The sequence below is a fragment of the Rhinolophus ferrumequinum genome, chromosome 5 (genome assembly GCF_004115265.2).
Source record: "Rhinolophus ferrumequinum isolate MPI-CBG mRhiFer1 chromosome 5, mRhiFer1_v1.p, whole genome shotgun sequence".
Classification (NCBI taxonomy): Eukaryota; Metazoa; Chordata; class Mammalia; order Chiroptera; family Rhinolophidae; genus Rhinolophus; species Rhinolophus ferrumequinum.
In genome coordinates, this window is record NC_046288.1 from 6,150,809 (window position 1) to 6,176,320 (window position 25,512).

Consider the following 25,512-nt stretch of genomic DNA (forward strand, 5'->3'; position numbering starts at 1 on the left):
TTGTTCCATTGAGATGTATGTGTGTGTGTATTCATTCATATGTCAGTACCACAGTCTTAATTACCGTAGCTTTGGAGTTGAAATCAGAAAGTATGATTCTCCCAATTTTGTTCTTCTCTTTGAAGATTATTTTCACTATCCTATGACCCTTGCATTTCCATATTAATTTTAAAATCAGCTTGTCAGTTTCTGCAAAACAAAGAAACAAAATCAGCTGGGCTTTTGATGATAGGGACTGCACTGAGTATGTCGATCGATTTGGGGAGGATTAGTCTTCACAATAGTAAGTCGTCCCCCATCAACATGGGGTGTCTTCCCATTTATTTAGATTTTCATTTTCTTTCAACAATTTTTATAGTTGTTACTGTACAAGTCTTACACTTCTTTTTGTTAAATTTATTCCTAGGTATTTAATTCTGTTTCATGCTATTGTAAGTGGAATTGTTTTCTTAATTTTATTTTCGGATTGTTCTTCCTAGTGTATAGGAATACAGTTTCTTTTTGTAGATCGATCGTGTATCCTTCCACATTGCTCAACTCATTTTAGATCTAATAATAGTTTTTTGTTAGATTCCTTAGTCTTTTATATATGCAAGATCATGTTATCTGCAAGTAGAGATAGTTTTACCTCTTCGTTTCCAATCTGGATGCCTTTTATCTCTTTTTCTGGCCTAATTGCCTTAGCTAGACTCTCCAGCACAGTGTTAAATAGAAGTGGTAAGAATGCTTCGTTTTGTTCTTCATCTTAGGGGGAAAGCTTTCAGCAGGATGTTAGCTGTGAGTTTTTCATAGATGCCCTTTATCAAATTGAGAAAGTTCCCTGTGTTCCTCATTTGTGGGGTGTTTTTTATCTCAAAAGAGTATTGGATTCTGTCACTTGCTTTTTCTACATCTGTTGTGATGGTCTTGTGGTTTTTGTCCTTTATTCTATTGATATGTTAAATCAATCTTGCATTCCTGGGATAAATTACCCCACTTCGTCATGATATATAATTATTTTTATATGTTGCTGGACTTGGTTTGCTAGTATCTTGTTCTTTGATTTTCTTGTTATATCTTTGGTTTGGGAATCAGCATAATACTGGCCCTATAGAATGAATTGGGAAGTATTTCTTCCACTTGTATTTTTCTGAAGAGCTTGAGAAGAATTGGTATTAATTCTTATTTAAATGTTTGGTAGAATTTACCACTGAAGCCATCTTGGCCGGGATTTTTCTTTGTTGGAAGTTTTTACATCACTAAATCAATCTCTTTGCCCATTATAGGTCTATTCCAATTATCTATTTCTTGCATCAGTTTGTATCTTTCGAGGAATTTGTGCATTTCATCTCAGTTATACGGTTTTTTGGCATACAGCTGTTCATAGTATTCCCTTATAATTCTTTTTATTTCTGTCTTTTGTTTCTAACTTTACTAATTTGAATCTAATCTTTTTTTTCTTGGTTGCTCAATGTCAATTTTATCAATCTTTCCAAAGACCAGCTTTCAGTTTATTTATTTCCTCTGATTTTCTATTCTCAATTGCATTTATTTCCACTCTATTAATTCCTTTCTTCTGCTTGCTTTGGGTTTAGTTTGCTCTTCTTGTTTTTCTGGTGGTTGCTTAAGGTGAAAGGTTAGGTTATTGATTTGAGAGCCTCCTTATTTAATACAGGAATTTATAGTAATAAATTTCCCTCAGAGCTTTAGCTACATTGCATAAGTTTGGGTAGTTTTCATTTTCATAGATGTATTTTTTTAATTAAATTTATTGGGGTAACATTGGTTAATGACATTATATAAAGTTCAGGTGTACAACTTTATAATTCAACTAATGCATACCCCATTGTGTGCTCACCACCCAGAGTCTAGTCTCTCTCCATCACTATACTTTTTATTTTAGATTTACAGAAAAATTGTGAAGATAGTACAGAGTTCCTTATATCTAACACCCAGTTTATTATTAACATCTAATGTTACATTATACAGTATTATAACATCTATAATATTAACTTCTTATATTCCTTTGATATATTTATTACAATTAATGAACTGATAGTGATATTATCATTCACTAAGGTTCATGCTTTATTCAGATTTTCTTACCTAGTGTCCCTTTTATTTTCCAGGATACCACATTACGTTAGGTTGTCATGTCTCCTTAGGTTCCTCTTGGCTGTGATAATTTCTCAGATTTTCCTTGTTTTTGATGATCTTGACAGTTTTGAGGACTACTGGTCAGGTATTTTGTAGACTATCCCTCAGTTGGGACTTGTCTGCTACTTTTCTCATGATTGGCCTGGGATTGTGTGTCTTGGTGAGGAAAACCCCAGAGGTATGGTTCCATTTTCTCATATCTCATCAAAAGTACATACTGCCAACATGACTTCTCATGGTTGACAATAATCTTGCTCACTGGTCTGAGGTCATATTTGTCAGGTTCATCCACTGTAAAGTTAGCCTTTTTTCCGACTTTCCATGCTGCATTCTTTGGAAGGAAGTGATTATGTGCAGCTCACGTAAGGAGTGGGCGGTGGCTCTGTCTCCTTAGGTGATGTACTATGGTGCTTGTACGTGTATGTCAGTACAGGTATATCAGGAATACCAATCATGCCCAGCTGATTTGGGTCCCAGCTTGGGTGGCCTTGTACGGTCCAGTCATGGCTGCCATTCAGCCCCTGGTTGCAGCCCCAAAGTGCCTCTTAGAGCCTGGTACTCTGATGATGAAGTGACCTGTGGAATCTATTCCTTCTTATCCTGAAGACTCCTTTTTGAGTCACTAGTTTCTAAGAAAGTCAGAGCTATTATTCAAATGGCATCTACTCAGTGATGAGAAATGTCTCATTCATGTGCTCTTCCAGTTGCTAGGAAGTAAGAAGCGGTGGTGAAATCACCAATTGGCTAAACTCTGGGTGATGGAGAGTGTAAAATTAATGACCTAGTGTTACTCTTTACAATCAGATTGGAATAATTTCAGCATCAGCAGGATTTTGGTTACACATATTCTTGACTCCATTAGTTTGCGTTTTACTCCTCTCCCATGCCTTTGGACAGTTTGTTATGTGCAGTCAACTGAATGCTCTCTGTAACTGTAATTGCTCACTAACCTGTATTTTCTAGAGACTCCTTAGGGTAGTACTTCTCATGAATTTAAATCTGAAAATTCAAGTGAGCAAGAATGGCCTATTAGCAATGATCTAGGGATATTGTTTAGAAAAAAATCAATTGTACATTTGTTCACTTATAAGAGAATTAAAATACCCAAGTGGGAGTTTACTAAAGAAATTGCAGCTGACCCTTGAATATAGCTTTACTGGCAAATTCTGCTAAATTATATGCCAGTAAGTGGAGCTTGTTATAAATGCCTTATTTCCCAACATAACTGCCTTCCCGAGGCAATGGAGTGTATTATAATACCTAATTACTTTAGCCCTAATGAAATACCAGATATGGTGGATGCCTGCTGTTTTTCTTTTTTCCCCCAAACTTTAAATCTTAAGTATCATCTAGCATACTTACTAATATCTGTCAACTAAGGTGTAAAGTAAGTCAGAAGAAAATTGAGTAGCCACCGTTTTGCACCAAGCCAGTGAGAATCTGTTTCAGTGGGGAGCTTGGAGAGATTTGCATAAGTGGGTGAAGATTGTTTCACAACCTCCTTTTTGTATTTCTTTAAAAATCTGGAGGCTTAGTTAATTGCAGTCTCAGTTTTCTGCTCTTCGTACAGTTTTATTAGACATTTCCTGACTGTCTACTGGGTGGGGAATGAGAAGCGTTAGTTGTCAACCCTTGTCAAATATTTCGTCTGGAGTCCTGAGGACAGTGTCCAGCTCAAATTCCACTTGGCCGACCTGGATCTTCATCTGAAGAATTGTAATTTTTACACAAATAAAAATCATGATCAAAAATATTATCTCTTCCTGCTCATTTAATATAATTAATGCCATTAAAAACTAAAATCTCCAAACACTGAAAAGATTACTGTGCTGTGTTTAGTGAGCTACTTTTTTTTTTTAAACCAATGGTTGTCACAACCCAATGTATTAGGTTGCTGCAAAAGTAATTGTGGTTTAAAATATTAAAATTAATTGCGAAAACTGCAATTACTTTTGCACCAACCTAATATTACTGTTTAATGAGAGATTTGGAAGCTCTCACACAGGTCCTTATAGTGCAGTTAGTGTTCTCTGCTGCATGACCTCCTGGGGCTTAGTTGAAGGTCTTTTCAGCTTTCTGTGCTTGGCACAGCAGAGTGGACTCTTCCCTCCGGAGCTTTCTCCTCTGAACCTCACTGCCCACCACGCTGCTGTCTCATAAACCAAGGACTCAGCATCACCTTGAACTCCACTCTCCCTTTGTAAATGCAGTTCCCTTTCCCAAATGCCATTGTTAGTGGCCCTTTTATTAGATAGATCACTGACACGAGAAATCTGCATGCGTCCATCTGTCGTCCTGAGCCTGCTTCTGTGTCGGTGTCGTTCCTTATTGTTCCGCAGGCCGATGTGTGCGTGGCGCCAGCACTCGGGCCACACCCTTCTCTGGCACTGTGCTAGACGCCGGGCACACGGTGGGCATGAGTGACATGCGGTCCCTGTCCTCAGGGAACATACGGTGTAGCAGGAAGAGAGACCAGTAAGAAGGCAGCGACACTGCACTGAGACAAACGCAGCAGTGGGGCAAGTGGGAGGATCCCCCGGACTCATGTGGGGGGAAATCAAGGTAGGCTTGCCGTGTAATGGTTTCCTGTTTCATTAACTTTCAGTAAACTCTTGTCACAGTTTATTGGCTTATTTTCTCTTTGGGACTGGAAATATATTAGTAATTTCTTCTTATGATTTTAGCTTTGTCTTATAGTACCTCTGGTCCATTCTGGGGAACACCTTGAGTGTGAGATTGGCCCTAAGGATCTAGGTTTTTAAGTTTTAAAAAACTGCGTTTTCCTTAATAAAGCACTAAATACAGAACAATAGCCTTTCTGAGCAAAAGAACCATTATTCATCTATTTCTTCACTCAGCAAACGACGGAGTGTCGACCCCATCTTGGCAGACCCCCTATTCAGTGGCAGAGACAGACGTGGTTCTGAGCCCCCTCTCCAGACTTTGCTCGGTATTCACCACTGCACCTGTTTTACAGACAGCGGGCCAGTCCCGACTGCAGAAGACGCCGTAGGAAGTTTCTGCTGCTTTGGAGGGAGCATATGACTCTCTCTTCTGCCTGTGGTTTAGGGATCAGAGGAACCAGGGGAGGCTCCACGAGGCGCTACTAGCGATAGTCTGACTTTTCTTCATCTGTTCGGAGTTTTGCTTCCATTAAGGATCATTTCTCCTTCCCTGCCTCCCTTCCCTTTTCTTTTCCACCTCCCTCCACCTCTGTTCCTCTTCCCCACAGCTCCCCACTCTCCTTTCTAAATACCTCACCCCTGCTCTCTTCCCTGCCCCCGCTCACACGCTGTCACTGCCTGAAGTGGCCTTACAGCTTTAATTTTACTTTTTACTGTGAAAGAAACCACTTCAGTTTCCTGCTCATATGTCCTATATAATATTGTAAGCCTAATTCAGGCGCTCAGAAACACCGAGCTTTGCCTTGTAGTTTCTTCTCCAAACTATTACAAGACTTGAGAACAGAACATACCAGATTTTACTCCTCCCTCTCCTTCATCCTCTCTCCAGATGTTAAAACAGGAGGGGCTCCCAAGGCTTAGGTCTGGCCCCTTCTTTTCTCTCCCTTTGTCCCTTTCTCCAGGTCATCGGATGCATGCCAGTGGCTTAGTTCTGTTTGTGTGTCATAGACTCTCAAATTTCTATCCCAGTGCTGTTTTCTTTGTGCTCTAGACCTGCATGTGTGCACTGCCTGTGTGGCATCCTCTTGGATGTCTCAGGTGAAAAACGTCCGAAGTCAGACTCACAATCCGCTTTCACTAACCTCTTCCTTCCGGTGCTCCTTGTTTCAGAGGGTGTCACCCATCCAGCTGCATGAGCTGGAAGTCTGGGGTCTCCTACAGCAACCCACCTTCTGTGGCTGTTGGGGTCACTGGAATCTCTGGAATATGACTGCCGGTCTCCACTGTCAGGCCCCCAGTTCCAACGCTGGTCCTCTCCGTGGGAACTGCTTCAGAATCTCCTGCTGCCTCTTCCCCTGGGCTGTGCCCCCTTCTCCCCTCTGCTGTCAGAGCTGCCCTCCCCCCCCCCCCCCCCCCTTCAGAGCGGCCCGGCACGGCACGTAGTGAGTGCTCATTGTTTAGACAGTGAACAGGTTCACCTGTCTGCCCACACCTCTCATTTACCTGTTCTCGTCCTGGGGTCTTTTGTTGTGTGACGATTAGTCTGCCTCTCACATTGGCCTCGACTTTGCGTTCATGTCAGTTAACAGAGTCCTGGCACTCAATCTCTAAATTACCCTTTTTCTCAAGAGCTTCCTAAAGTGCAGCCTCCTCCCCAGAGTCCCAACGATGTAGCAACAGGTGTGGATTCTTTCTTCTACCTTTCCCATCCTATTTATGAGCACTGATATTATTTAGCTGACGACAATCTATATGTTACTCTATTTGTGTAGTTAACATTTTCCTTTCTGCACATGTCTTCTTAGAAATATTAATAATATTTAAGGATGTACAGACATTATTTGCTATGAATAATTCTAACACTGTATAGAATTCATCTGTTTTAGAAAGCAAGTTCTTAAAAAAGTACGGATGATTAAATTTTTTTGTTTCTTTCTGATGCAGTAGTTCTACTTTGTAAATGTGTTTGATAAGCTATAGAGATAATAATGCCGTGGTTCAGAGAAGTATAAAACATACTAATAAACAGATTTTTACTAAGGGAAACTTTAAAAGGCATTCTTACCTTGTGATCCAACAGTGTGGGCTTTGTGAATATTTCTGATGTCTGTCCTCAAACTAAATTGTGCCAGGTTATAAATCCTATATTATTTGGTTTTATTTTCTATCATCAGCTGAAATTATTTCATTTAAAATGGTTTTATTGAATCAAAACCACAGTGAGGTACAACTTCATACCCACTAAAATGACTGTTATTAAAAAAATAGAAAATAAATGTTGGTGACGATGAGGAAAAATTGAAACCCCTGTGCATTGCTGACGGGAAGGTAAATAGTGCAGCTGCTGTAGAAAATAGTATAGTGGTTCCTCCAAAACTTAAACGCAGAATTAACCGTATGTTCCAGCAGTTACACATCTGGGTGCGTACCCAAAGCACCAGAAGCAGGTGTTTGTACAGCAGTGTTCACGGCATCATTATTCACTATAGCCAAAGGGAGGAAACAACTGAAATGTCCATCACTGGTAGATAAATTGATAAACAAAATGTGGTCTATACATACAATGGATTATTATTCAGCCTTAAAAAGGAAGGAAATTCTAACATATGCTACAGACTGGATAAACCTTTAGGACATTATGCTAACTGAAATAAGCTAGACACAAAATGACAACTACCATATGATTCCACCTATATAAGATACCTAGAATAGTCAAAGTCACGGAGGCAAAGTAGAATGATGGTTACCAGGGACTGTGGGGACGGGGAATGGGGCATTGTCGTTTAGTAGGTATAGTGTCAATGTGGGATGATGAGTTCTGGAAGTACAAATGGACAGTGATGATCTCACAATAGTATGAATGTATTAACGCCACAGAACTGTACACTTAATGGTTAAATGGTAAATTTTATATTATGTATATTTTATCAATAAACATAGATTTATCAGTACTGCATGCAAATCTACAAATACCTCAAAGTAAAAAAGTTTAATAAAAATACAGATAGAAAAAATTAGGTTTCTTTCACATTCTTTGCTCTGCTTGTTGGAGCATTTGTTGGTTGTTGAATTTGTATCGATATCATAGGTAGAGTGAGAAATTAATCTGTGGTTCCTGGAATTTGTTCCTGCCTTGGAGTCTTTTAAGATCCAGCTACATTTGCACAGTCCAGTTATGGAATGTGCTTCAATGTACATCAGACTATTTGAGTCCTTTAACATAAGAATGATCAGGTAATAAATCCCTGTTTAAAGACTGGTGAAACGGAGTTAAACAATGTTAGAATTTCTTTATGTCTGCTAACATGTGAGAGAAGACAACTCAAATTATTTAGCCCTGGTATTTTCTTGCCTTCCCAGGTCTACCTTGAAAGACTTCTAACATATGCAGAGATAGATATCTGTCCAGCCAACTGGAAGCGCATTGTTCTCGGGGCAATACTGCTGGCCTCCAAGGTGTGGGACGACCAGGCCGTGTGGAATGTGGATTACTGCCAGATCCTGAAGGACATCACCGTGGAGGACATGTGAGTGTGTGTGTGCTGGAGGAAAGAGTGGGCCTGGTCAGGGGGATTGTTTGGCAAGGAGGTCTGTCCCTTTTGAATGCTCTGTATACATGCAGGATGAATGAATTTCACTGAATGTTTGTTGTGAGCTGATCCATAGTAAGGACATGGTGGTAGCAAATTATATAAAGAGACCTGTATTTCTCTTCATTGTGGATCATGAACAGGGACTGGTGACACTTCGTTTGGTGCGGCTGGCTTACTGAACCTGTACTATAGGCACGGCTTCCTTTACCTGCATTGGAAAGGTGCAGAGCACTGCCTTTGCCAGTCTGTGGTGGCTTACATCCCAGCTCTGCATCGCACGGCAGAGTTAATGCCACACACCAGTCTTTTGTGGTTAGCAGCCTTGGTGAAAAGCAGAAGAGCCAAATATTGTTTCTTTTTAGTTTCAGAGAGACAATTTTCACTGCTTTGTCATGTTTTACAAGTTCAGTTGCTTAAAATCAGTGTTCTGTCCCAGAGGCCTATCATGTTTCTCGTTGTTACGGTGGCATGTTCTCTCTCCCCAGCCGGGCTCAAGCCCCCACAGCTCCGTGGAAGGGCCATAAACCTGGCGGTCAGAGAGGGGGTGCTGTGCACCCCACGGCTCTCAGGGCAGCCTTCGGATCTCTCAGATGGTTCAGTCCTCAGATTTAGGTGAACCCTGTTATTAGGAGACCTGCGGGCCTGTTGTCTGGATCGGTCGTGTCTGAGAAGGCAGGAAATAGGTTCAGAGCCTCTTAGGAGGAAGGCGCCGTTTTAGGAAACAGTCAGGATGAACTTACAGTTCCAGTGTTCACTGGGATTAAGAAGGTTGGGGATAAACTTCCGCACCTGCTTGTTTGAGGAAGCTATAGGCTGCAGGAGGTTCCCAGCTCTGTCCTAATCCACATCCAGGCCCTGGACTCAGGAATCCTGGGGACATTAGATCAGGATTTCTCACCAGCCTGGGGTCCCCGTCGCCTCTGGTTCCTGGCTTCCTGGGCACCCCATTTTTGTGGTACCTGTGAAGCACACTTGTTTATGTTCTTAGGTCTTTGTTGGAGAGCCAATCCCTGCTTCAAACTTATAAAGCTCCTTTCTGTGTTTGTAACTCTTTGTTATAAAAAGTAAGAAAAGTATAAAGAAGTTTCTGATTCTAAGAAAAATAAAGTTATTGATTATACCAGAGGTGCCAAAAAAATGCATACACATGACTTGTATTCATCTTTTGTTACCAGTATATATTGAGTATTACAATTTTAATACAGTTCCTTTCTTAAAATGTGTATACATTTTTTTGGCCCCCTCTGTGTATCAAAATGAAAACAGCTACTAAAATAATTGTCATTCAGGAAAAGGTGAAAGGATTAGAAACTACAAATTAGTAGTCACAATATTGCCATGGGGATGTGAAAGACAGTTTGGAGAATATAATCAATAATGTTGTAAAGATTTTGTAGGGTGTCAGATGGGCACTTGTCTTCTTAGGGAGACCACTTTAGGGATGGTGCAGATGCCTGACCACTGCAGTGTACACCTGAAGCTGAAGCTGAATAATAATGAATGTCAACTGTAATCAAAATACAAACACACACACACACACACACACACATATTTGATTATAGTTGACATTCAACATTATATTCTCTCTGTGTGTGTGCGTGCGTGTATTCATACATATATATGTGTACCCTGTTTCTCCAAAAATAAGACCTAGTCGGACCATCAGCTCTAATGCATCTTTTGGAGCAAAAATTAATATAAGACCAGGTCTTATATTATAGTAAAATAAGACTGAGTCTTATATTAATTTTTCCTTCAAAAGATGCATTAGAGCTGATGGTCCGGCTAGGTCTTATTTTCGGGGAAAAACGGTATATACATATGTGTGTGTGTATATATATATATATATATATATATATATATAGTCATATAGTCACGGGGTGTGGAGTACAGCATAGGGAATAGAGTCATTGGAATTGTAACAGCTACATACGAGGTCAGAGGGGTAGTAGACTGGGGGAGGGGGCTATCACTTTGTGAGGTGTAAATGTCTAACTATTACATTGTTTTGTACACCCGAAACTAATAATTGTCATTCAGACCGTAAATGAAAAGGACATTTGGGTGCAAGGTGTAAGAAATGCTGACTTATTTCCTTTATCAGAGGTTATTCTCTCATCAACTCCCTGTCATCATTTGACTCTGAATTGCATGCCACAGGAATGACATCAAGGTTGTCCTTTCTCCTGTGTGTAACGTAGATGACGTACAGCTAGCGACTTGGTGTGGGTGGCCGTGCTCAGGTTCTGTAAGAGCAGGCAGAGGACTTCGGCCAGGAGCAGCTGTGTCTACTTAAATCAAAGAGGAAAATACGTCCTGAAGTCAGTGTAGCTCTCAGATCTTTTCGTTGTTTATATCCTAGCTATTTCCGGAAGGAAATGAGATACAAATGAAAATTACAAATACCACAGAATTATGGAAACAAAGGGAACCAAGAAAAATGAAGAATGAAGAGCACTGGGGTGGGGAAGAGATTTCTTTGGTGCTATAATTCACCAAAATGCTAGGAAAATTGAATTTGTAGGTAGAGAATCATTGTATTCTGTTGTATGCTATTCTGTTCTAAACCTTAAGGAAGTGTTTATAAATTGTTTGTCAGGAGTCATTCATTACCCAGTTCATGTATATCTCAATTTGATCCTCTCAACAACCTTTTAACACGTGTTCTTACAGATCTGGATACTGGCCTAGAGAGGTTAAACGATGCCACAAGAAAACCAGCAGGTGGAGAAGTTTATCCTCAGCTCGCTTAACCCCCGTGAACACTGTGCAGTGGTTAGAGGGCAATAGAAATGATATGTACCCACCCCCAGGCTCTCCATGGAGATGTTTTAACTAAATGCCTGAAGTAGCCATTTTTTAAATTGTCATTTTCTCCTTAAATAAAAAGGTGAGGGGGCAGGCGGTAATAACAGGTAATTTGGAATTCTGAATACTTAGGTTCTATTCATTAAAGGTTTAAATTACCAAGTTAGGAAAAACCAAACACTTGCCAAAAATATTTATAATAGTAACAGTAATAATAGTAATCATCATCGTCATCATGGAAATATTAATGGCATCGATCCTTTAATGAACAGTTCCTAGCCCCAAAGGAACAATTTTTATGTGTTATTTCATCTCTCACAGTTATCCATGAGATACAATAGTCCCTGCTTATCTGAGGTTTCACCTTCTGCAGTTTCAGTTACCTGCAGTCAACCGAGGTCTGAAAATATTAAATGGAAAATTTCATAAATAAACAATTTCTAAGTTTTAAGTTGCGTACCGTTCTGAGTAGTGTGGTGAAATCTCAAATCTTCCTGGTTTGTCCTGTCTGGGACAGGAATCATCCCTTTGTCCAGCGTCTCCGTGCTATAAATGTACCTCACTTAATAGCCGTCTTGCCTATCAAATTGGTTATCAGAGAAAGAGAGACCACATTCACATAAGTTTTATTGTACGTATTGTCATAATTGTTCTATTTTATTATTAGTTACAGTAGTTCCCCCTTATCCACAGGAAAGGGATATGTTCTAAGACCCCCGTGGATTCCTGAAACCATGGGTAGTACTGAACCCTGTACTATGTTTTCTCCTATACCGTACATACATACCTACGATACAGTTTAATTTATAAATTAGGCACAGTAAGAGTAATAACAATAATTATTATTCCATTTTACAGATGAAAATGAGGCACTGAAAAGTTAAGTAAGATGCCAGGTCACTCGACTACATAGTAACAAAGCCTGAATTTATGTTTCTTCTCTTCTATTCCATATTTTATCCAAAGAAAATTGATACTTTTTAAATTTTGTTTCTGTCCCTTTTCTGGAAGCCATGACGACCGTGCTCCCATCCTCATGCCAGCCCTGGCTGAGCCTTAGCGGTTCATGTAGCATTTGGTGAATGCCTCCAAGTGCCTGTGGCTGAGCAGAGGGAGAATGCATACAGGAAGAGCTTTTGTTCTACAAAAGTCAGATTATAAACAGTTTTTCTAAAGAAACTGGAGTAATGCCTTTTCCATCCCAATCTCTAGGCTTAAGAACAGACTCAGCTCAGGGGACCTGGGCCAGCAATTTTCTGGGCTCCTCCCCCTTTCCTGGCAGACCTCCGGGGACTGACTGGAGGCCCTGAGTCAGGCCAAGTACAAACTCAGCCAACCGAATTCTGTCCTGTTCAGAGTATTAATTCTGTTTATTTTGAGAGCCACTGTGATCCATTTATAATGTGGTGTTTAATCTGTTGTGATATATGAGTATGTATTAACATACTATACGAGCTTGTACATTCTAAGAAAACCCGGTCAAGCAATTGTATATGTGCAAATTTGGGAGGGAATATGCAAAGGATAGAAGGAAGCAGGAATATTTTAGTAGGGGATGTTAGCCCAAAGGATGCTTTTACCCCTCATGTTTACATTTCCTGATTCAGCACAGTTGCACCTCCCGTGTCTATTTGGAGGTACAAGCCAGGTGACCACAACAGCACAGGTCCTCATACATTTTTGCTGCCCATCCCTAGAAGAATTTTGGACAGTTATATATCCTCAATTTATTTGTAAATTAACATCTAAAAAACGATCATCACCAGTTTCAGTATTTGCAAAGGATATCATTTGCACTGTGTTTTAAATCATGGTATTTTTTAGAATGAAACTTTACCATTTGTGACCACAAGGATAGGCCTAGAGGATATTATACTAAATGAAATAAGTCAGGCAGAGAAAGACAAATACCGTATGATTTCACTTATTTGTGGAATCTAAAGAACAAAACAGAACAGAACAAACAAAACAGAAACAGACTCACAGATACAGAGAACAAACTGATGGTTGCCAGGTGGGAGGGGGATGAGGGCAGGGTTAAAAAAGGTGAAGGGATTAAGAAGTACAAATTGGCAGTTATGAAACAGTCATGCAGATGTAAACTACAGCATAGGAAATATAGTCAATAATATTGTAATCACGATGTATAATGCCAGGTGGGTACTAGACTACTCAGGGGGATCACTTCGTAAATTATATAAATTTCTAATCACTGCTGTGCACCTGAAACTAAAACTAATATAAAATAATATTGAGTGTCAACTGTAATTGGAAAATAAATATACATGTAAAAAATATTGCAAACTTAGCTACTTCAAACAACACACAAAAAAAACCTGGTATTTTTTAAGTTTCTGTTGGAGACTAAATTCCATAGTAATATGATACCATCATTCTCTTAAAATTTTGTGTATTTTTTTCTTCTTGAACTCATTATTTCCTTTCTGGTTTCCTCTCACAGAAGTTTATTCCTCATAATTCTGTGTAACAAACATGTAGATATAAGGTAAAACTGGAATGTTACCTTTTCGGAATATAAGGTTCTAACTTACTAAAAACACCTTAGGTGAATTATCATTAATACACAATTGATCAAAACATTATAAACATTATAAAATATAAATTATTAAATATAAAAAGAGTAAAATCTTATGGGAAATATATGTTAATGAAATCAGTAGGCTTGCTTTTTCCTCCATTAGTTCATATTTTTGTGTATGATTATTACTTATTGATAAAATAAAACAAAGTTCAGCATCAGTTTTATTCCAATTTTTCTTTAACATGAGAGTTGAGAGAACATGTTCATATAAGTAAGTAGACAAATTTCCAAATTTTATTGTAACAGTATCACACGAGTGAGTCTTTAAATGCTTTTAGAATTATATGCTAAAATCACATAGTCATCTGTGAGTAACAATTATTTAATGAGCCTACCAGCTCCTCCTTCAATTTGTGAAAAGCAAAAATTGGAAACCGCCTAAGTTATTAGCCTGTCATTAGAGTCATTCACTTTTTCAACACCGTATTGGAATAAGTCCCTTCACAGTGAACCTGGTGAGGGTAGGTGAGCGCCCTGCCTTTCCCTACGAGCGTGGGGGAAGAGTAACAGGGAAGGAAGCAGTCAAAAGGAGAACCTCTGCACACACGGGGTGCTCTGGGCAAGTCAGTGTAAAGAGGAAAATGAAAGTTACAGATCTGGAAATCTGTCCCCTAATGCTGTTGTGTTCCCAGGCATGCTTGGAGAAAGTCTGTGTGTGTTGTTAGGAAAAGCATATCCTGGCACGACGACCAGGGTCCCACTGAGCCCTATAGCACATGCCCGGTGTTTGGAGTTGAATTCGTAAGTCCTAACCCTCAGTGCCTCAGAATGGAACTGTATTTGGAGGTGATGTCTTTAAAGAGGTAATTTAGTTAAAATGGTGTCATTAAGGTAGACCCTAATCCAGCATGAGTGGCGTCAGACAGTACAGGCTGTGGGACAGCCATGTGAGGACATAGAGAGAAGAGAAGCATCTGCAAGCCAAGGAGAGAGGCCTCCGACGAAATCAAACCTGCTGGCATCTTGACCTTGGACTTTCAGCCTCCAGAACTGTTGGTCAAGTCATCCAGTCTGTGGCATTTTATTATAGCAGCCCAGAGACTAATTCAGATTTTGGTACTGGGAAGTCAGGTGCTGCTGTACTATATACCTAAGATGTGGCAGCAGCTTTAGAACTGGAAGAGTTTTGAAGTTCGTGTTAGGAAAAACCTAGATTGCCTTGAAGAGATTGTTGGTAGAAATACGGTGCTAAAGGCAATTCTGGGGGGAGCTGTAGAGGAAGCTGTGTCACCTCAGAGAATATACAAACATTGCTAGAAACACGAGTGTTAAAGGTGGTCTGAAGCGAGGTCTCAGAAATGAGGACCATGCTATGGGACACGGGAGGAAAGGCTGTCCCTGGTTATAAAGTGGCAAAGAATGTGGCCAAATTGTGTTCTAGTGTTTTGTGAAAAGTAGAACATTTCAGTGAAGAAGTTCAATATTTAGCTGAAGAGATTTCTAAGCAGCGTGTTAAAGACACTGCCTGGTTTCTCCTTGCTGTTTATAGTAAAATGTGAGAAGGGAGATACATTGAAGAAAGAATTGTTAAGCAAGAAGGGACCATAAAGTGAAGATTTAGAAATTCTCAAACTTCTGTCTTAGCCTATCTCTGTTACAAAAACAATGAGGAAGCATGTTCTGAAGAAACACTAAGGGTGAGTGTGACTCATTGATCCCGTCAACCATCTCAGCAGAAATGCTACCTACCAGCTTAAGGGGACAGATACAGGACAAGTGAAGGAAGGCTGTCAGATTTCTGGGATTCCACAGGACTGGCCACTAGACCTGTCAGGCTGTGACGTGTTGTCCTTCAGAAAAAGGGAAGAAGGGCCCCTAAGGCTGTTAAGAAGTTGGCAGGGAAGCTTAGGCCCACAGGGACAAGCCTGGGGCTTGGGTCTGCCTCCCCTTGGCTCCAGGGGTAGGGCTGCTGCTCAGGGGTTGAGGGGACCATGGCTGAGGGGACACAGAAGGCTGCCACCTCATGGGCTGGATAATAGAGTATCACCCAGAAAGGTGAATGTCCAGCCTTACAACTGAATGGTGGAAACCTAGGTAATTTTACTAGTCATTGGCACCCCAATAAATTTTAATCAAAAAATAAAAATAAATAAAAGAAATTGAATGGAATTTGCCCATATTAGTTTTCTGACTTGCTTGAGATCCATGATCCTTTTCTAATTTCTGATTTCTGCCTTTTGGAATGGGAATGCCTATTCTATGTCTGTCTGCCCCTGTATTTTGGAAGCAGATAACTTGTCTGGTTTCACAGGTTCACACCTAGAGAGGACTTTTTCCTCAGGATGAATCATACCCATACCTGATTTAGATGATATTTAGAGGAGATTTTGGACTTGGAATTGATGCTGAAATGGGTTAAGACTTTGGAGCTATTGGGATGGGGTGAATGTATTTTTCATGTGAGACACATGAATTTTGGGCTAGAAGGCAGTGCGTGAGGGCTGAGTTGTGCCCCCTCAAAAGTCATATGTGAAGTCCTAACCCCCAGTACCTCGGAATGTAATTATATTTGGAAATAAGGTCTTTATAAAAAGGTAAAAACTCATAGACACAGACAATGTTTAGTGGTAACCAGAGGGTAAGGGGGGTGGGGGGTGGGAGATGAGGGTAAGGGGGATCAAATATATGGTGATGGAAGGAGAACTGACTCCGGGTGGTGAACACACAAGGGATTTATAGATGATGTAATACAGAATTGTACACCTGAAATCTATGTAATTTTACGAACAATTGTCACCCCAATAAATTTTTAAAAAATTTTTAAAAAAAAGGTAATTAAGTTAAAATGAGGTCATTACAATGGATGTTAATCCAATATGATTGGTGTCTTGTAAGACAAGATTAGGAAACAGACAAAGGAAAAGGACAAGTCTATTTTGTTATAGCAGCCTAGCAGACAAGTCTAGCAGACACCCAGTAACCTTTACTGAAAGGAAATGATACCCGCTGCATCTAGGAGCAATGCTGGGTGTCTGTTGCTGAACCAAGCTTGTGAAGGTACGTAGTTAGAAGCTCTGAAGTTGTTTTGTAGCGTCAGCATAGAGTCATAGATTTACTCTTGGAATTTTTTAAAATGAGGGCTTCATTCAGTCTTTTCCAGTAAAACTCTGTTAGCCCCTAGGAAACAGTAGAATTGGACATCACTAAGTTGAATGTCTGAGGAAAAGAAAAATGGCTTCTAGGTACCCTTCTGCGAGGAGAGGAAGCAGAGTGGGATGTCATCGGAAGCTCGGAGCTCAGGCCCTTGGCAATGTGTAATCTCATGTTACCAACTAGTCCTCATTTCCTGGCACAGACAACCTGAGCTTTCCCTTGGAGCTCCTTAGCGGGAGAGGATTCACAGGCTTCAGATGGAAAGCTCTGTGAAATGTGTTTTCCAGTGCTGTTTGATCTTCCAGGCACCCTTCTGACCCTCTTTTCACACTTCCTTCTGGTCTCACCTGTGTACTAGCATCCTGACATGACCTCCCTGATATTTCTGAGCCCGGGTTCATCTCCAGCTCAGGAATCATCCAACAGCGAGGAACTTGGAGTCCCCACATGTACCTTTAGACAGGGGGGTTCTGGCTTGGAAGTCAGCCCCATGTGGGCACGCAGCTGGGAGCACAGGCGAGAACATTTTAAGCTGAGTGTCAGTGAAACTCGTAGGTAGATGCCAGTCAGGCGGACTTCAGATGCAGGATGACCTTCTGCAGATGACAGGGCCAGGGGCCTCCTGTCTCTCTCTTAGCAAAAGTAAGAGGTCACCCCACACAGGTCAGCTTTGAGCACCTAATGACAACTGCTGCGGACGATGAAAGGAAAGGGGACGATGAAATTTAATAGGGAAAAATGCTGTTAAAACAGTTATAGTTTGGGGTTGGCTGGTTTGTGTTTTTGTTTTTGTGATTATCCTAGAAGAGTAATTTTCCTATTTCGACAAAGGAATCCCACATAAGGATAAGCCAAGAGACTTGTAAGTGCTGAGGACTGATTAGGGACACACGAGACACTCAGTCCCTCCATAGATGCCAGTGCCTGGTTTGTTGTGTTTGTTTTTAATTGTGGTAAAATATACATAGCATAAAATTTATCATTTTAACCACATTTAAGTGTACAATTCCGTGGCAGTAGTATATTCACATTTTTGCACAAGCACCACCAACCAGTAACTCTTGGTACTGGGTACAGAAATTGTGTAACCATTAAACGCTGAGTCTGCATTTCCCCCTTCTCCCAAACCCTGGTAAGCATCATTCTGCTTTCTGTCTCTATGAATTTGACTACTCTAGATACCTCATTTAAGTGGAATCACACAGTATTTGTGTTTTTGTGACTGGCCTGTTATTTCACATAGTATAATGTTCTCAAGCTTCATCCAGGTTTTAGCGTGTGTTAGAATTTCCTTCTTATATAAGGTCAAAAATATTCCATTCTCTGTACATACCACGTTTTGTTTATCCATTCGTCTATCAGTAGACATTTGGGTTGCTTCCACCTTTGGTTATTGTGAACAATGCTGCCGTTAACATGGATGTGCAAATATCTCTTTGAGTTCCTTGCTTTCGATTCTTTTGGGTATATATTCAGAAGTGCAATTGCTGGACTGGTGGCTGGTTTTTGAAGTGGTCCCATTTTTCTAGAAAAGCAGACAGGTTATTAGATGGTGAAAACAACTCCTTACTCCATTTTTTAGGCCCATACGCAAGTTGCTAAATCACACCGGTTCAATTGGGTTTCTTTACAATGTTGACCTAATATAACAAATATTTCTGAAATGTATTTTTTGTTTATTGATTTGGATTTATTTATTTTAAAGCTTTACATCAGAACTGTTATCCAGTTGAAGGCAGTATATCCATCGAGCCTGTCCCTTCTGCATCACTGTTAGTTTCCTGATGATTTAGTACACAGGTGTCTCTTTAAGATACACTGCTACAGTTTGGAATTTCAAATTTGGGGAATTACCTTTGTTTTCTAAATCTTTCCTTAGTTTAATAACATAGCAGCTCTAAAATCCCTATTTCCCCCAGAGCGTAAACAGAAACATTCAAGAAAAACCTGGAGAAAGGCTGTTGTTTTTTCCAAGGAACCCTGGGAAAATACCACCATGTTCATAACCTGGTTCCTGTTGACTTTAATCAGAGAGTATATCCTCAACAGAGTCATTGGTGTTTATATACCATTTGGGGCACATTGACAGACTAGCTCTTGTCCTGTTAAAAAGGCAAGGTTTTCGTAGCATTGGGAGAATTAGATCTGCAGTGACACCTTTTGGCCACCACAGGGCAGTCTGTCCTCAGGCAGCTCCCAGGTTCACTCAGGAGAGTTCCCTCTAAGCCCATTTGTTCTGGCTCTTTTGGCTGAGTGATATTATTGACATTCTTGTTTTATTAAAATTTTGTCTGGGTTCCAGTATTTCACAAGATGATCTCTGATTAAGTCTCATTTAAATGAGGCAGGAACAACAGTCATTTAAAGTAAAAATCACCCAAATGAATGAAACTAATTTAAATTCTATAAAAGTATAAAATTTAGCACACTATATATGTTCGGAGCTTGTTAATCCTTTCACTAGTCTGTATAGAAACAGCATACAAGTTATGCTATTTCTCCCGTTAAAAGACCTGAGTATTAAAAGACCTTGGTCCTTCCATCTGAAGCGTCAGGCCTTCCAGAGCAGCATGCCGGCAGTTTCTTAATTCCCACTGGCCCAGTAGCTTCTCTCCCTGAAGCCCCCCTGCCCCCCTCCTCAGCACTCTGTCCCCTGTTGTCACAGCAGCATGAGACGGGGCACAGTCTCCTCGGTCTTTCATAGCTCAGTGAGGCAGCTCCCCAGCCACAGACTGGGACTCAGGGACACCATGGGTTTGAGCCTTGAAAAATCAGGGGCCCGCATGCAGGGGCCATTAATGGGGGCTCTGCTCAGGAGTCATGAAGGCTGGGTCAAAGGGGGTCGGTCCTGGCATGAGGGCCAGGGCTTGTCAGCCTTGTTCCTCTTATAAGAGATGGTGACAGTGTGTCCTGTCCCCCCAGGGGCATAGGTGTGGTTTGAGTGGACCCCCACTGCTGGAAACATCCCGCCCCAACTCCTGGTCTCCACCAGAGCGCCATGCTTGCCAGACTCAGCTCCGCTCTCACTTCTGTGGGAAGCCTTCCCCGCTCCCTCAGCCCGGGCTGAGCTTGGTCTGCTCCATTCACTAACAGTCATCATTGAGCACCAGCTGCATGTCAGTCCTGTGCTAGGGCCTGGGCATGCGAGATCAAATGGCATGGTTTCTGGCTATGAGGAGACAAGTAGGAGAGACCGAGTTACCGCAACAGCTACAGTGGAGTGTGAGACAGGACAGAAATAGTGTGCTGTGGGGGCCCGGTGCTTCCCGGGGGAGGTGGCGCTAAAACTGGGTGCCCAACGAATTGATCACTGAGGATTTTTCATACCCCAGGTTGTAACTATCAAGAAATAAACCTAATCTAAAAGATAACTGACACGAGAACATTCTCAAAAGTAGAAGTTTTAAAATGCATCTGGCTAGCCATCATTAGTTTTCATCGAGATGGGAGCAGGTGGCCAGATGCATCTTCACGCCTGTGCCGGCTCCTTTACTGGCCCCTTACAGTGGAGCGGTGCCGAGCGTGGCCAGGACCAGCAGCATCAGCGTCCCCCGGGAGCTTGTCAGAGTGAACATTCTCAGGCCCTCCCCAGGCTGGGGTAGGCTCAGCAGTCTGTCTTAACAAGCCCCCCAGGTGATTGGATTTGTGCTCAGGTTTGGGAACTCCTGCTTTCATTCTTCAGACTTGCTGAGTCCTCTGTGGAAGAGGCTGGGGCTGCGAGGTACCCTTTCCCTCCCTGCCTTGCCTGAGGAAGCCCCTCCAGCACTTCCTCCGCTCTCTTCTCCCAGGCAGTGGGGGCGGCGCTGAGGCCTCTGGCTCTAGCAGAGGCCTCTTCTCTGGGCAGCTGTCTCGGGCCCTCACTGCTCTCCACTTGACAGCTCTTGACTGCTTCATCTGCCGGGTGTTTGAGCTGATGGTTCATGCTGAGGTTTGCAGCCAGAGCCTGCTGTGTGTGTGTTAGGTCTCAACGAAACAAATCACCCCGAAGCACTTCCTGGTGATCATCCCAATTCATCAGCCCTCATCTTTCTGGGCACCCGATCAAGTGGATTCAGCTTTTAATACCAATTTGGTGTTAAACTGCAACTCTGGTGTCCAACCAGGCAATTAATGAGATGGCTTTTCTGCCTGGAGGATGCAATATTCTGGAGTCTTGTGTCCAGCAGCTTGCCTTCACAGGCCGTGGAGCCGGTATGACAGCTAAATGTGTGCTATTTTTGTCTTTGCTTTGCAGGAATGAGCTAGAGCGACAATTTCTTGAATTGCTCCAGTTCAACATCAATGTTCCCTCCAGTGTTTATGCCAAGTATTATTTTGATCTTCGTTCTCTGGCAGAAGCAAACAACCTGAGCTTCCCCCTGGAGCCCCTGAGCAGGGAGAGGGCTCACAAGCTGGAGGTAAAATGCTCTAACATACTGGTTTTTGGTGTACTTGCTGCAGACACGTCATCTGGGCACCATGGAAGGGTGTGATCACCATGGTGACTTCTCCACTATGTGTGCTGTAGGGACAGGGTACCCCGGATTTGGAGTTGGTCAGTTAATTTAGTTGATTATACTTTGTACAACCTTATATTTTCAATAATCTTCTTAATATCAGTTTTTATTTAGTGTGCATTGATTCTATTTTTTAAATCAAAAAAATTTTTAAATTTCTGTTGTTTTAAAAATAAGCCCATAAAAAGGATTTCTCAGCATGAGCTTTTGTAAGAAAAAAGATAATAGATGACCCTAATGATTGGGAATCCAAAAAAGATTGATTGTGCTTTTTATTTTTCCAAGTAATTTCCCCGCAGCCCAGTTAGGTTTCATTGTTTTCCAGACCCCAGCATCCCTGTTAGTCCATTTGATTAGCAAACTCGAGCCCCACAATGGAAAGCAAGGAGGACAGACCTCATCGAAGTTGCCCTTCCCTGAAGTTCGGTACCTGCTCAGACGTCCTAGCAGCTGGCTTGTTTGACGTGCTGTGTGCAGGGTAGAGTGGAAACGAGCACAGCAAGAGCCAGGGCAGATGCACACTGGCCCTTTCATGAGTGGGGCTGTTTCTCTTTGAGGTAAATTAGGGTCTTGTTGTGCATGTGGGAAATATGATGTAGCTCACATCAGTCTGCATAATAAATCTAGAATAAAACAGTACACTGCTAATTTGTTGTGATGATACTGCATTCAGACTTACACTGTTTGTAAGCTGAGACACCAGCTGGTAGTCTTAGGAAGTTTAAATAAGTGAAAATAATTTGCTTCAAAGAATGATTGCTCTGATACCCTTCAGGAATCTGATTTTCTCTTCTTTAAATATGCCACCTATATTATGTGTATGAAACATATTTCACATGAATTCTCAGTGTTATAGCCCACCTGCTATCCTAATGCATCTCTGATTTGGGGGAGGACCTCCTCAACCCCTGCCTCTTTCCTCTGGTCCACCCTCCCTGCTGCCAGTGGAGTTGCTTTTCTAAAATGCAGTTGTAGATTTTGGAACGTTAACTCTTAAAATCGTTGCTAGTTTTGCATTGCCACAGAAGAATGCCTGAGGCAGCCCGCGTGTGGGTGGCTGTGTCAGCTGGCCTGCTAGGAGCCATCCCCAAGCCATGCCCTCATCCACAGCTCACCAGGCCAGCACATGTGGCTGGGATTTCCTGCCCTGCCGAGAATGGCTCATCTCTCCTGCTAATTTCCTCTCCTCCAAGCATAGCCCTGAAGCCTAGCTCTGATGTCCATCCTCAGTCATGAGTGTCCCTTCAGGGGTTCCCTGAAATAGAACCAGTTGCTCAGTACCCTCTATTTCCAGTACTTTGACCATACTCTTGTTTTGCTCATGCTTCTGCATATCTTGGCCGGAACTTACACATCCATCCGACATACATTTACATGTATTTATTCAGGGCCCTCTGATGCCAGGTGCCGATTACCACTCGGCCCTGGGAACTGTCATGAACAGTTCATAGATCCTGCTCTTACAGTGTTTGCATTCTGCTGGGAAGAGACAGACGGTAAACAATAAAAGATAAACATTTTAAATAAGCATTTTCTAGTATGTTAGCAGGTTAGTAACAAAGAAAGCAAGCATAGAACAGGTTAGGGATGCTGTAGTCAGAGCCTCACTGAGTAGGTGACCTTTGTGTGAACACTTGCCCTTGCAGTGCCTCCAAGCTGAAGGAGGAGCTGCTGCAGAGCCTGTGGTGGGAGCCAGTGGGGAGTCCAGAGAGCAGGGTGGGCAAGGCCACTGGAAAGCAGGGGGAAGATCAGGAAGTGAAAGGGGAGGGAGACCAGCTGCAAGGATTATTCCAGAATCCCCGCAAAAGCCAGCGGGATGTGAGCAGGGCACAGGCATGAGAAGCGGGCGCTGCTTTTGTGCCTTTTCCCCTTGACTGTGACTCCCTGGCCGGTGAGCACTGTGTCTGTCTCCGTAGCCCCCGCCGTCCCTGGTCTTCTGGTTGAATTGCTTCATCATTAGGAATGTCCCCTCCCCCACATCATCTTACAGATGGCAGGTGAATGTGGTTGGGACAAGCTGGTTCAGCCTTTGTCACCTTGCTCTCCCCTGCATGGCGGCAGCCCTGGGAGAGCTCTGGCCGGCTCCGACCCGACCCCAGGGCAGGCCTGGCCCTGCTTTTCGCGGTGACCCTCCCCCTGGAATCTCTCTGTCCTCATCAGCAAAATGAGGACATGACGTTGAATCTCTCTGCATCCCGTGTTTCTGTGTCCCTTCTGGTTTGCTTCTGCAGCCATCGCCTGGAAGTGACGTAAACACTTGGTCACGTCCTCTGATTCAGTCTCTGATGAATGATCGCTGCCAAGTACTGAGCTCTGCCCGCGCTCCGAGCAGCGCGCGGGGCCCCAGTGCTTCCCAGCTGCCTGTTAGGAGGATGCTGTCATTACCCCATTTGCACACCAGTGTGCTAAGGACTTAGATGAGGGTACACACCCCCGAAGTGGGGATCTCCACTGAACCTGGGGCTGCTGGCTTAAGGCTACAGTGTCCTGAAGTTTCCTGTTCTGAGATTGTTTTCTCAGTTAGACTGTAAACACTTTAGAAACTGGAACTGTGCCCCCGCTTCCCTTGTGTTCCCCCCGGTGATTGGCACACAGGCCTGGGCCGTGGGATGTGAACCACACGGGGCAGGGACTCCTGAGGGAGTTTTGTCCATGAGCGTCCTCAGTGCTGGAACGATGCTGCTCACAGGTCACTGGTGTCTGCTGGGTGAGTGGGTGCGGGGAGCTTCCAGCATCTGGTCCTGACCAGAATTGTCTCTCCTGCCCCGCAGGCCATCTCTCGCCTCTGCGAGGACAAGTACAAGGACCTGAGGAGACCCACGAGGAAGCGGTCAGCGAGTGCTGACAATCTGACTCTGCCGAGGTGGTCGCCGGCCATCATCTCCTAACCGTGGGTGTCCCCACTGGAGGCTGTACCATCCCTCAGTGTCTCTTTCAGTTTGAGAAAAGACAGACTTGGGGTGGTTTTGTTTTGTTTCCTTTTTTTTTTTTTTTTTTAAATAATCCATAGCTCCATCAGGCTGCCTTGATGACTGCTTCCGAGCTGTGTGGCCCACGTGCAGCAAGGCTTCGAGGGAAGCAAAATCAGTATTCTGGAAATCCGGTTTCACGCCTTTCCCCGTCGTCATTAACAACGCTTCTTTCATGAAGGAAGAAGACTTGAACCCTGGAAGAGGGATGAAAAGGGAAAGGGAAGTCGTGTAGAGGTGGGGGAAACGGTTACTTGGCACGGTTACTTGGCACGGCCATTTCCTAATCCCCTGTCTGGTCAGCAGGTGAAAAGGACGGGCACACAGTAGGTGACACAGTTGGATGAGCATTAAAGACGAGTGCTGCCTTTATCACCTCCGTCTGGATCGGTCTGTTCCGTAAAACTGCTTGCATTCCTTCTAGCGGCTTTTTTTTTGCGATGTGGGGGATTTTTGTTGGTTTTTATTCTGTTTTGTTTTTGGTCCCACAGGACAGAGGTTATAGTTTGTACCCACCATGGCACAGACATCCAAATAAATAGTACTGGTTGTTTCTTTCTGCACTATTCTTGTGAGCTGTCTCCTGAGCTTTCTTCCTCACAAGTGGGACACACTTGTTACACTTCTCTACACCTTTATTTTATACAGTTTTTCTTCAACAATGGCAAAATTAACTTGACTGTAGTGCTGAACCAAAAGTATCCCTTTTCCTCTTTATTCCTCACCGGTCCCTCCACTTCCTCCCACCCCCCAAAAAATTCTAAATAACATGGGTGCTTGTGCCTTCCGATTTTCATGCTGTTGTTTTTTTTTCCTCTGACCTGAAGTCGTAGTTACAAATCAGTCAGACTTCGTGGGCCGAGGAAACAATGTGCAGTAGAGGGTGTCCTCAGTTGAGATTTTTTTCCGGAGTGCGAGCTGTATTTCTGAAGTTACTGAGAGGAGCCATTTCTTTGTACTCCCTGCCCAGTTCATTCCTCTACTTCCACATCCATTGTTGCAAGCAATATTCCTATCAATTTTTATATGTTTACTTTAAATCAAAGTTAGTATAAATCAAAGTTATTTGTATAAAATTTTTTAAAAATCTAAAATAAAAAAAAACCGGGGGGGCTGGGTATTCCAGTGGGAAGATCATTGAAGGGCAAAATGTTACTATTTAGGTGTTTTTCACAGAATGATTGAATAAAA

General features: G+C 42.4%; 1 protein-coding gene across 1 annotated transcript in view; it reads left to right on the plus strand.

Annotated features, from left to right (window-relative positions):
* The window catches only part of CCNY (cyclin Y), a 184,875-nt gene extending 159,999 nt beyond the window's left edge, over positions 1-24,876 (plus strand). The window contains exons 8-10 of the mRNA XM_033106267.1: positions 8,121-8,287; positions 21,091-21,253; positions 24,124-24,876. Of these exons, the coding sequence (XP_032962158.1) occupies positions 8,121-8,287; positions 21,091-21,253; positions 24,124-24,240 (447 nt within the window). The 3' untranslated portion in view covers positions 24,241-24,876. The remainder of the gene's footprint in view (positions 1-8,120; positions 8,288-21,090; positions 21,254-24,123) is intronic.
* Positions 24,877-25,512: the final 636 nt, after the last annotated feature.